Source organism: Salvelinus alpinus, chromosome 2, assembly GCF_045679555.1.
Source record: "Salvelinus alpinus chromosome 2, SLU_Salpinus.1, whole genome shotgun sequence".
Classification (NCBI taxonomy): domain Eukaryota; kingdom Metazoa; phylum Chordata; class Actinopteri; order Salmoniformes; family Salmonidae; genus Salvelinus; species Salvelinus alpinus.
In genome coordinates, this window is record NC_092087.1 from 46980902 (window position 1) to 46994128 (window position 13227).

At 45.9% G+C, this 13227-nt stretch overlaps 1 protein-coding gene across 20 annotated transcripts in view; it reads left to right on the forward strand.

Moving 5' to 3' along the window:
• Positions 1-13227, forward strand: part of LOC139563527 (pleckstrin homology domain-containing family A member 6-like) — a 165151-nt gene that overhangs the window by 120016 nt on the left and 31908 nt on the right. For 15 of the 20 annotated variants that reach the window (XM_071382332.1, XM_071382296.1, XM_071382365.1 and 12 more), the window contains 10 exons: positions 5482-5657; positions 5756-6325; positions 8035-8557; positions 8903-8989; positions 9447-9500; positions 10175-10255; positions 11531-11599; positions 11724-11804; positions 12010-12159; positions 12540-12635. In XM_071382332.1, the coding sequence (XP_071238433.1) occupies positions 5482-5657; positions 5756-6325; positions 8035-8557; positions 8903-8989; positions 9447-9500; positions 10175-10255; positions 11531-11599; positions 11724-11804; positions 12010-12159; positions 12540-12635 (1887 nt within the window). The remainder of the gene's footprint in view (positions 1-5481; positions 5658-5755; positions 6326-8034; positions 8558-8902; positions 8990-9446; positions 9501-10174; positions 10256-11530; positions 11600-11723; positions 11805-12009; positions 12160-12539; positions 12636-13227) is intronic. The other 5 variants (XM_071382279.1, XM_071382415.1, XM_071382425.1 and 2 more) reach the window with 3 other exon arrangements.

Here is a 13227-nt window from a genome sequence, read left to right on the forward strand (position 1 = left end):
CATTCTTGATACACACAGGAAACAGTTGAGCGTCAAAAACCCAACAGCGGTGCAATTCTGGACACAAACCGGTGCGCCTGGCACCTACTACCATAACCCGTTCAAAGGCATTTAAATATTTTGTCTTGCCCATTCACCCTGAATAACACACAATCCATGTCTCAATTGTGTCATGGCATACAAATCATTATTTAACCTGTCTCCTCTCCTTCATCTACGCTGATTGAAGTGGATTTAACAAGTGACATCAATAAGGGATCATAGCATTCACCTGTATTCACCTGGTCAGCCTGTCATTGAATGAGCAGGTGTTATTAATGTTTTGTATACTCGGTATATAAGGTATACCCTACTGGTTCTGACGCTACTGTTACTATGGTATTGCCATGGCTTGCATCAGTATCCTCTCTTCAGTGGGAGGTCCCCTAGCACTCGCCAACGTGCACTCTCCACCCCGGCACGCAAAGACGTCGATGGCATCAAGTTTGCTACCTAGAAATGATAAGGACACACATAAACACATGCACGCGCGCAAGCACACACACATACACACACACCAAACGATGTCTGGGTTGCCTATCTCTTCTCACCAGGCACCGATGAGGCACTGTTGTCTAGGTCCAGGTTATAATTAACCGCCCTAGGATAAATATAGAACTTCAGAAACAACAACCTGACAGAAACACTCACATCACAGGCACACACACAAGTATGCACACACACTGAGAAGAGAGGATGAGAAGAAGGAGAAAAGAACGATAAGGGAGGATGGCTTGGATACAGGCATTGGTCATCATGGCTATGTAATTGGCTTCAGTGAATCACTAGGCCTGGGAGAGACACTGGTCTTGCGGTGGTCTTTGACAAGTGTGACTCACAGCTGGGTACTGATTTATATCAGTAGACTAGGGATGGGCAACTTTGATGTGGATGGGGGCCACACAACAATCTGAACTCATGAGGGGCCGCAGTGGCTCGCAGGTCTGTGTACCCACATCCATTACCACAAATGCTGTCAGAGCCGGCCCTAGCCTTTCAGGGGCCCTATGGAACATTTTGTTAGTGGGCCCTCGAGCCCACCAACAATAGTCAGAAGGCCAGCATCCCAGAATCGCCTCTTCACTGTTAACGTTGAGACTGGTGTTTTGCGGGTACTATTTAATGAAGCTGCCAGTTGAGGACTTGTGAGGCGTCTGTTTCTCAAACTAGACACTAATGTACTTGTCCTCTTGCTCAGTTGTGCACCGCGGCCTCCCACTTCTCTTTCTATTCTGGTTAGAGCCAGTTTGCGCTGTTCTGTGAAGGGAGTAATACACAGCATTGTACGAGATCTTCCGTTTCTTGGTAATTTCTCGCATGGAATAACCTTAATTTCTCAGAACAAGAATAGACTGACGAGTTTCAGAAGAAAGGTCTTTGTTTCTGGCCATTTTGAGCCTCTAATCGAACCCACAATTGCTGATGCTCCAGATACTCAACTTGTCGATAGAAGGCCAGTTGTATTGCTTCTTTAATTAGCACAACAGTTTTCAGCTGTGCTAACATAATTGCCAAAAGGTTTTCTATTGATCAATTAGCCTTTAAAAGTGATAAACTTGGATTAGCTATTACAATGTGCCATTAGAACACAGGAGTGATGGTTGCTGATAATGGGCCTCTCGACGCCTTTGTAGATATTCCATAAAAAATCTGCCGTTTCCAGCTACAATATTCATTTCCAACATTAACAATGTCAACACTGTATTTCTGGTCAATTTGATGTTATTTTAATGGACAAAATATGTGCTTTTCTTTCAAAAACAAGGACATTTCTAAGTGACCCCAAACTTTTGAATGGTATTGTGTGTATATATATGAATGTTTTATTATTATTATTTTTAAAATGTATCCTCTGGCCTACAAAAGGGGGACCTCTGCAGCATGAGGCCCACGAGCTACAAGTCGCCCATCCCTGCATTAGACATTTTTTTGACTAGTATTACTGTTGTAATTTTTTTTAACCTCTTTGATATTTAATTGCAGTGTTGAGAGGTTGCAATTAAGCAGTTCATTGCACAGTTTACATCCCTCTGGGTCCTGTGCATATGATGAATAAACGTTGATTCGGTTGGAATTTTTGTACAAATATTGAATATGATTATTTTGAATATCATACCTGATATACTATCTAATTGACTAGCTACTGTTTCTATAATAAAGGGTATTTTGCTGCAGTTCCTAGACCAAACTGTACAATATATAAATCATGCAAATCAACAACTGCCAAGTGGCGCCCTGTCGACTTCAATCTAAGTAATGGATGTTGCTAGCTAGTATGAGCTGCCGTGCCATGGCCCTTATAGTGAATGAGTCACAACACAACACAAGAGGGAGTGTTATTCTCCTCAACACTGACTCTGGGGTGAGATCTGCCCCAGGTGTGTAGTGGATCCTGGTGAACATGCACACACACAAACACACACACACACACGCACGGCTCATTGTCTCACCTGTGTGAGTGTGTGCAGGACCGGTTTTGCCACTGTGTGATTTGAGCAACAGTTTGAGATCCCATACACCTGGACTTATTGTTTTGTCCTGGTGAGGCAGTTGACGTGATGAATTAAAGGACTAGAGAGCTGACTTTATCTAGCCAGGTCGTCCATTTGAGATTAAAACCTCTTTTGTTTTCTTCCTGTTGTTGTTTTGACTTTAATGATGTACAATAACAATTCAGACAAGATTTTATAGATAAAATAGCAGAGAAACCAGCTCTGAAACAATCAGTCAGGCTGTCAAGCTATAACAGCCAGTAGTGTTCTATGTCCTGGGACTAGAATTGCGTTGTTGTCCTTTGGTCTGTGTTTTTAATAGCTCTTTTAAAGATTGTGTTGTGTGTGCGACGTGTGTGTGTGTGTGTGTGTGTGTGTGTGTGTGTGTGTGTGTGTGTGTGTGTGTGTATGGGCGTGTGTGTATGGGCGTGTGCGTGTGTGTCTCAGCACTCCCCATCCCCAGTCTTTCCTTCCGGCTGGTGTGGAGTTGCTCTGATCACAGGCAGACTGCTAATGTGCTGACAGAAGGACCGAGAGCTGAAAAGGTTGTTATAGCTCAGACACACACTGGCCTCAGAGACAACTTGGCCAACTTGGTTTTAGAATCAGAATATTAATGTACGACATGTTGGCTCTCTGCTCCAAGACAGTTAGGCTACATTCTAGTTAGAATACAAATGAGAATGTTGTTGTCGTGATTGGTATTTGGTGCAAGCATGGAAGCTAGTTTGCTAGCCACTGTCCTGCATAATGTCTCTATAGGCCTCCTGTGCTCTGTCGAACACTAGTTGGCTGCGGCCACTGCTCAATACTTCTGTCTCATACTGTATCTCCTTTTGCTCAGAGAGTAGTTCTCTGTGTTGACCGTTGTTGACCGTTGTTGACTGTGTTCTCCCCACTGACTAACCGTCTACACAGGCACAAGGTGTCCGGAGGTCTTTCACTAGGAAGACTAATTACCTTTAAGTCAACGATTGAGCAAATCAACGCTTTAGGTTTGCTTTACCTTCTACTGGTAAGGATGTATGCTGTGTACCACCGTGTGTGTTCTCACACTACTCCCTACTTACGGTGCCTCGTTAGGCACTCCCTGTCTCCCTATGTTGGACTGCTGCCAGCCAATACCGTGTACCAAGACGCGGTATTTCTCACATGCGTGCCGAATACTTAGGGATTTCTAGTTGAGGAGTTTGTCAGGTGGGACTTGGGGAAAGATAGAGCAGGGGAGAGGATGGGTTTCTCTCAGGACTTCCTGATTAGGGTTATTCCTTGTTGTCTTGGATTGCTGTCTTTGGGGGCTTTGGGTTGCATGGTTTAAACCTCCACTGTAGTCAGGGACAATGGACCTTCGACATAGTGCTTTATCTATTAATATGTTCCTGTGTGTTATATTGTCTAATCTGTACTGTGTCGAAGACGACTGGGGTCATGTAGGACCAGTGAACACCTGTCCAATGTCTATATGTAGCTGGCAGAATGTGTACTACTAGCCGCCACGTTTTGGACAAAGTGCATCGAAATAGACCGTTTGATGGCTCAACTTCCTTGCACCCCTTTAAGTGCACATCACACTTGTTTCCGCACACCTGTGCCCTCTTGGCTCAGTAACAGATCATCGTTGTCTCATTCCTCTCCGTTGACTAGTGACGCAACATGATTGTGCACAATGAAGTTTTTACACACTTCTCAAAAAGCTGATATGCCTCTACTGCCCTCATGTGGCAGATGAGGGAAATTACGGTGTTAACCCCGTTACGTTTACATGTTGCTGTGTAGATTAGAATGACCTGTGAGCTAGCTGACCAAGCACAGTGGCACCACGGAAGAGAAAGGACATGAATGTATTTTCTCATTATTAACCAGTATTTCTTTCAGGATACCAGTGCTTGCAGGATATTTGTGGGTCCTTGAGTTACACAGACATATAAGGCTGTAGGTCTCACTGCACCCTCACCTCGCTCTAGGATCCTCACCCATCCCCTTGCCTACCTTTACCCTCTGGGTACCCCACCAATCAATGTGCTCTGACCTCTGAACGTTGACCTTTATAACCTTCTGACCCTTACCGATCTCTCCTCTCCTCCCTCTCACCCCGACCTGTGAGGACCCCTGAGCATAGCTGTCCTCCATTGTGCCTGTGTAGAGTTCCTCAGATGATCTTGTTTCATGTAGGTAGTATTCACCCTTTATTCACCCTTTCTCTTCACCTCCTCCCAACTGCATGGTTCCTCTGCTCACTGCATGGCGTTGGTGACTAACTGTTACAGAGTGACACACTGGATTCACCTTGTTGGTTTTACTGTCAAGCGTCTGTAGACGGAGTGACTGTTTTTAAACTGCGTGCTAACGGTCTTGTTTCGACATTGCAGCCAGCATTGTAGGCAAGGCGCGATTGAACGATCTACAAATCGCCTCGCATCATGAACAACAACTTATTGTTACTTGTAGATCAGTCAGTCAGTCAGTCACAATTTACCCACAATGCATTACGGATTTGATCATTTGAACAAAGCCATTGACTGAGTTCTAAATGGCTTCATTGATATGACCATCCTTCACTGCTGCGGTGCCATTCTAAAGGCTGGATATTCACCACTAACCTGAGCTATTTTCTGACTGCTCTAAACTGGCTGTGGTTTGCATGCTCTAACTACTCACCAATATATCAGTCAATGAAACAGTTTGTGCAGTATTTGCTGATAACTGAAACTAAATACAGCTGTTTAATCATTCTCCAACATACTAGTAATACTGTGTATGAAAGGTTTGTTGGCCATTGACAATTATTCAAGGCAACATTAAAATGCATGCATTTTTATATGCATGCGTTTGAGACCTGTGTGTGTGATTTTGATTAAAATGCATGAAAGTGTGTGATGATGCTGCTGCTGATGGTGATGTTTCACGTGAGGCTCTGTCCAACGCTGTGTCTTCTCTCTGTCTGTTCCAGGTTTGGTACGAGGAAGAGGAGGAAGGTGAGATTAAGGGCAACGTTGTGTTCTGCCTGCAGGCTGAACACGCAGGAACACGCACCTACTACTTCAGCGCTGAGACTGCCGAGGAACAGGAGGAGTGGATCGACGCTATGAACGAGGCTGCACACGTCCAGATACAGCCTGCGCAGAGGTCCACACAAGCACACACACACACATGCATGTACGCACACACACGCGCACGCAAGCACGCGCGTACACACACTTTCTAACTCTGTCCCTTCCCCACAGGACCACCAACTCCGAGGCCACCACGCCCACAGCGGAACTCCATGGTAACACCTTGGTAACCAAAGGACCTGAACCACACACCCAGACACACACACACATTGAGGACAACGGCCAGACGACTGACCTCCTAGACCCAGAGCGCGGATCACGAGAAGCCGCACATCACAAGGTCAACGGGGTCGACGCCATGGAAACGCCCCCTCCCTCCACCAGCCACTCAGAAAAGGAGGGGAGGATGGGGGGAGAGAGAGGGGAGAGGGGGGAGAGAGGAGTGCTTGGACCTGGGGGTGCACCCCGTCACCAGCCCAATGGGTGGGGCCCCTACGGCCCCCCAAACCATGGAAACGGACCACCCCAGGGTAACGGGCGGCCACCCCTGGTACCTCCAGAGGGAGGGATGAGAGAGGGGATGAGAGAGGGGAGAGAGCAGCCTGAGAATGTGGTGCTGAGACGGGGTTTCGTGCCACGGACAAACCCTGAGAGACAGGCCCAGAGGAAGAGCTCCATGACTCAGCTACAGCAGTGGGTCAACCAGCGCAGAGTCATAGCTGTACAGGAGGACTTGAACAGGTGAGACCGACAGAGGTAGAGAGAGAGAGAGAGGTAGAGGGAGAGGGAGAGGGAGAGGGAGAGGGAGAGGGAGAGGGAGAGGGAGAGAGAGAGAGAGAGAAACAGTAACCTGGGGAAGGTTTTCTGTAGTATTATCAATGTAAGAGTTCTAAACTTCCTTAATAAGCACAATGTCTTGAGTTAAAGCCAAATTGGATTTATGCCAAAACATCGCACAACTGATCATATTTACACCCTACACACCCTGATAGATAAACATTTCCACCAAAATAATACCAAAATATACGCTTGCTTTATCGACTTCCAAAAAGCATTTGATTCTATTTGGCATACAGGACTGTTCTACAAAGTTATTGAAAGTGGTGTAGGGGGTAAAACATATGACATAATTAAATCAATGTATACTGGCAATACGTGCAGCATTAAAATTGGTAAGAAAATAACAGAAATCTTTAACCAAGGGGGGGCCTTCGCCAGGGTTGCAATCTGAGCCCTGCACTCTTCAATATTTACATTAACGAATTGGCCACTATTCTAGAAAAATCCTCAGCCCCTGGTGTTAGTCTCCACAATTCAGAAGTTAAATGCCTACTCTTCTCAGATGACCTATGCCTGCTGTCACCCACAGCACATGGCCTACAGCAGAGCCTGGACCTGCTAGAGCAGTACTGCCAGACCTGGGCCCAATTAAGTTTTAGAAACATCTCAAATACAGTGACCCCCTCTCATATCATTACCAAGCCCTGCAATTCCAAGAGCTGAGCAAAGAAAATAGTCCCCTCATCCAGCTGGTCCTGGGGCTGAGTTCACAAACCTGTTCTACTAACACACTGAAGCCTCAGGACCAGAACATCCAATCAATCAGAATAAACCAAATACCAAACAGTCAAAACAAAACTACATTGCTTATTGGGAAACACAAAGCAAAATGCAGTGCTATCTGGCCGTAAATCGACAGTACACCGTGGCTAACTTTTTGACCATGGTTACTGATCAAAACCTTAGAAAAACCTTGACAAAGTACAGGCTCAGTGAGCACAGCCTTGCCATTGAGAAGGGTAGACACAGGAAAACCTGGCTCCCTGTAGAGGAAAGGCTGTGCAACCACTGCACAACAGCAGAACCTGAGACGGAGCTGCATTTCCTGACAAAATGTAAAAAATATAAAACAATTAGAGAGTGTCATTTTCCCAAATTTGAAACCCTTATTCAAGGTTTCAAAGACCTCTCTGATGAGGATAGGCTATTCGTCCTGTTGGGGGAGGACGCAGAGAGCTGTGGGTTGGTAGCGTACTACATTGCTGCATGCCATAAGTTGAGGGACTGTGTCTGACAGACCAATCAACCTGCACATGTACTCTACTGTATGCTTATTGTTATTGTTGAATGTATGGTTATTTTGACCTTGGTTATTGTTGTTACTGTTGTCCTGTTGACAATTTTGATTCTCATTTTTTATTTTTATTTTTATTTTTTATATTGTAAATATCCAAAATAAGCGTTTGGCAATATGTACATTGTTACGTCATGCCAATAAAGCGAATTGAATTGAATTGAGAGAGAGGGGGAGAGAGAGAGGACGAATAAGAGAAAGTGAGATTAAGGGAGTGGTAGAGCGAAGGTGAGAGGAGCAAACACTTGTTTATATTTTTGTGTCTACAACTACATGTTTTCCCTTCAACCGTCTCTCTCTCGCTCTCTTCCCCCAGTCCATCTCATTACTACACAGTGAACCGTGGCGTACCAGCTGACTACTACAGCGTCTACAGTAGCGTGGGGGGCGGTCCGGGCTACGTGGAGGAGTACCCCTTCTACCCTCCAGGCGTACGTCCTGACAGCATCTGCTCCGTGTCAGCCGTGGGCTACGACCGCATGGGCCCCCCTCGCTGGACCAACGATGAGAAGAGACGCTCACTGCGTGACGGGCCTCTCTACGGACCCCCGCCCCCCCGAGACCCATACGGCCCCAAACCCAGCCCTGCCTATTACGACCAGATGGATGCAGCCCAGACCGCCATGAGGCGTCTGTCCATCCAACCTAGGTCTAGGTCCGTTCCCAGGTCCCCCTCCTCGTCCACGGGTGGTCCCTACTCTCCCAGCACCCATAGCTTTGCCTCGCCTATCTGCTCACCCTCGGCCCGGTTTGACAGAGGACCAGGCAGGCTACGGGAGGATGTGATCTATGCTGACCCCTCTGTGTATGGACTGAGGAGATCACTGAGCTCTCCCAAGGTGAGAGAGGGGAGAGGGTGTGTGTGTGTATTTGTGTGTGTGGTGGGGGAGAGGGTGTTGGTGTACAGTATGTGTGTATGTGGTGTGTGTGTGTGTGTGTGTGTGTGTGTGTGTGTGTGTGTGTGTGTGTGTGTGTGTGTGTGTGTGTGTGTGTGTGTGTGTGTGTGTGTGTGTGTGTGTGTGTGTGTGTGTGTGTGTGTGTGTGCGTGTGCGTGTGTGTCTCAGCACTCCCCATGTGTGTGTGTTTCAGTCAGGAGTCAGCTGTTAATGGATGAAGATTTGTTTGTGTTGCTAGGCCAAAATCATAGTGATCCCAGAACATCCTGGTTATTTATCTTATTTCAGTATGATTACCCTGGAGACAGGAGGTCGCTAAGCCAAGGAATGTACCACTACAACTACCCTGCCTCCCCCTCTCTACACAGCAAAATGGTATGTCCTCCCACAGAATGTTACACTGTCAAGAGATACAGACCAATGAGTCCAATGTCAAGTTTGGGAGACACTTGGCTAGAGTACTCACACACACTTTCACACACCTACACACTCACTTGGCGGGGATAAGGTCCTCGGCAGCTACCTCTGCTTAAAATGTAACCAGCATCTAAAGGTATGCTATAGCTGTGCTTTCCTGTTGTATCTGGTTTGAGTTCTTATGTCTGTCCTCCCTGTCTCCACTATCTCGCTGTCTCTTTTTCTTTCATTCTTGGTCTCTCTCTTTCTTTATTTCTGTCTGTCACTCTCTCTCTCTCTCCCCCTCTTACACTCTCTCTGTCTGTCTCTGCGTCTGCTGGTGCCACTGATGCTGCTGCTACTGGTTTCACTGGTGTCTCTGGTACTGGGTCTGTCCTTGTCCTTTTCACTGTTGCTGCTTATGCTGCTCTATTAGGAGGACATTTTAGACCTGCAGCTCCAGAGAAACCTGGAGTACCTCGATCAACAGGTACGTACCGTAGGCATCTCTGGACACACCTCTACCCCTGCACAGGAACACTCACACGCCAAACAAAATCGGACCGTTTAATACATTCTACGTCCCACATTTCGTTGATTCAGTCAGTTTGTGCCCAGTGGGAAAGCTTTGTAAACTTACTGAGTACAGAGAAGAAGTCGTGAGAAATTGAGAAGAGTGACATTCTGATCGTCCATAAACTGTTGGTTATATTAAACCCCATCGCATAGTGTGGTTGACAGCATTTGTGTTGACAATGTTTGCCACATTGTTTAGATGTATTGTCACGTGGAAGATTGTCCATGTTGTCAACTCTGCCACCTGCTAAACACCTGTTTCTCACGAACACAGTCCACATTCACTCCCACTGTCTTACCTTCTTTCCCCCGTCTCAATGTCACTGACTGCTTACACCTTATAACAATGACCAGTTCATAGTGCTACAGTATACACACTATTTCAGATCACTGTAGCACAGTATTGGAACTATTTGTTGGACATTGCACACAAACAGAAATGTGTCTCTTCGATGTATCCAATTTCATTCTCAAATGTAAGTAATAAAAATAAAAAATAAACTAGTCAGGGATTATTACTGCTAGACGTCAGGCTCCTGTCATTACTGTGGCAACCAGGAGAATGATGGGCAGTGTGTTTTGCCCCAGGTGACCGGGAGAGATCACGTTATCGGCATGGTAACCAGAATGGTGGAGCGATCCTCCCCTAGAGCAAAGCTCTTCTCACAAGTAAGAGAGGAGAGAGTGTCCCAGAGAGACAGGCTTCAGCTAGACCCACAGCCCCCCAAAACAATGGTTTTCCAAATGATTTTCCACCTAAAGCCTTTGAACTTTTCATATAAGTAAAGAATAATGTAAAGAATAATGTTTCTAACCATGACCCAGTCATATGCCATAACCCAAAGGAAAGCAGTTCCAGCCCACTATTTGTAAAACACTGCTCCACAAAGACTCCCACACCCTCACACTATCCCCCTCCTCAAAGACGAATAATAAGACACATGTATCTATGCAATAAGACCAGTAAATGCACTTGCCTTGTAGCCACAGGCTTTCTGCTTTCAGAGTGTAACTAAGCTTGTGCTTGTGCTCTTTCCATAGAGGTCAGCTACTGCCCCCTTCAGGGCTTTTCTAGTCACCAGTGATTTAGGCTAGGAGGCTCAGCTGTTGTCTAGACAGAATCAAGGTGAAGGATTCCCCCCTGACTCCACAGTCTCTCCTAAGGTCTATACAGCCAAGCCTAAGCCTGCCTCTCCCTCCTCTCTCCAGTACCCTACTCTAGCATGTGGATGTTAGACGCTAGGCTCTCTTCTAGCTTTCGGTTTCTTTGTCCAACCAATTCGATGGCGATTTTAGTTATCCATTTTGCTTCACCGTGCAGTGTTGTATGTGTCTTTGTTAAGTTCCTTTGTTTTTCCATCTGTGTTCTATGCCATATCCTGTCTTGTGCTGTAGCCTTATTGTGTCTTGTTGCGTCACAACAACCGGCCCTCTTCTGCGTGCCCCTCTGTCTTCACTGCGATGTCATATCCTCCTTCACATACTATCCAACCACAGTGCTCCATAAGGACATGGACAACCTGGATATGACCTTTGATCTTTTGACAGAGGGGTTTAGCATTCCAGCTCACCCTGTCGGCTCTTACTGCTCGATGCTGTAAACATCACAGTTTTATTTATGCTTTTTTAAAGTTATTGATTTGTTATTATTATGATCTTATGTGTCTAGTATATCAGTATTAATAGTGATTCAATATAAATTGTCCTGTGCAGTAGTGATGTCATATGTACAGTATGTACAATGCACATCGTATGGTACAGTGTTTTACACTTATTCTGTTTGGTTCTACGCTATTGATAAAGTGTTGTGTGCAGCCACATGGATCTGGGCCATTCCAATTGCTCACTCTGGCACTCTGGCTGATCTATGAAGAATTTGTTTGAATAAGGGTTCTGGTTGATATAATGTAAGTATTAAGAATGAGTCCTGCCTCTGTTTTCCAGGTGCCTCCGTTCCATGACCCATACAGGGAGCTTCACCCCACACTGAAACTCAACGAGATTGAGACCAGCGTAAGGCCACATCCCTCCATCTAACCATCCTCTCTCCTCCTCTCTTAAACAATCCACCTTCAGAAACCATCCTCTCCCCTGCAAACACACTTCCTCCAATGTCTCTCTCTCTCTCCTCTGCTAGAAACTCTTGGGTCGTCTATGTGAGCAGAACAGGTTTCTAAAGGACCAGGAGGCAGTTGTTCACAGGCTGAGAATGGACAAGGTACTGCACGAAATACAAAGTTGCTAAAGAAAGTAAACATAAAAGACCACCCCTTGGTAAAGACCTAGCGTTCCTCTTCCCCTGTCCTAACCTTAACCATTATCAAGTGAGAATGCAAAACTGACCCAAGGTCAGCATTTAAGGGCAACGTCATCCTACTCCCCAACCATTGCCTGACATGTCCCCTGTTACCTGCTGTTCCCAGGACAGCCTAGAGGGAGCGCTGGTGGCCACACATCAGGAGATGGAGCTGTACCGGGGTCAGCCGCTGGTTGCAGACAAACTACAGCTGAAGAAGGAGACGCTGCAGAACCAGCTCATCAACATCAGAGGAGAACTCTCCCAGGCATCCAGCGTAAGACACATACAGGAGATTATAGCAATCTATGATAATCCATAGTGATCCATTATATGTACTGTAATCTAAATTTGATGAGTAAATCAAGGAGATCCTTTCAAGGTATCCTGTGAAAGAGACATGGAGCATAACCCATTTCTCTAAATCTAAAATATGATCATCTATTTGTAATCTATAACATCTGATCACCATCAGATGACAACTCTCCTACTCCAATGTGATAGATACTGTATAGTCAATGGATTTAACATACAGTCAGGGTTTTTCACGCATAGGAAACAAACGCATGTGCCCACCACCTAAGCCCCTTTTTGATCTAGGAAAAACCTTCATAGTTCCAGGTCCTGAGTGTCTGCTCTATCCCCTGCTGTCCCCAGGCTCTGACCACCACACGGATGGAGTTTGAAGCTCTGGAGGACGAGGTCAACGCTATCCATGGGGACCTGTGGGAGCAGCTCAACGCAGGCGGGCAGGTACACGGACGCCCTCTCTCCATCAGGACCCCAAACTGGTCATCTACTCTGTGATCCACCTAAATCTTCAGCGTTTTTCTTGTGGCGTGTTTTTAGCCAGTCACCAATTGAACACTGAATTTGAAGCCTAGAAATGAAATGACTAGAATGGAACTGATCCTATAATCACCTGCTCATAAACCCACCTGTAAGGTTCCATTCTAGCTTCTAGGGCTTTTCTTTGGCTGTTTTCCAGTTACCACAGTGTTATCCTAGGTTGCTAATAGCTGAGCGGAAACCTTCCTTCTAATCAATAATTTAAAAAGCATATGAATCGCTCATCAATAAGAAATGAACACAATAGAAATGTTCGTCATGTCCTATTTATCATTGTGTAGTCAACCTGCCCCATTAGACACCTGACTCTCCCTCCTTTCCATGGAATGTAACCTGGCTCATGGTGGTGAACTGTGAAGAGACTGCCTATAAGAGTGCAGTGTCTGTGACCCACTCACTAACACAGTCGTATTCACTAGGAACGAAATGGACGCAAACGGGCCGAAACTGGGAGAGAGACCCTGACCTGGTCCAATAAAAATGCATGTTTTCATTT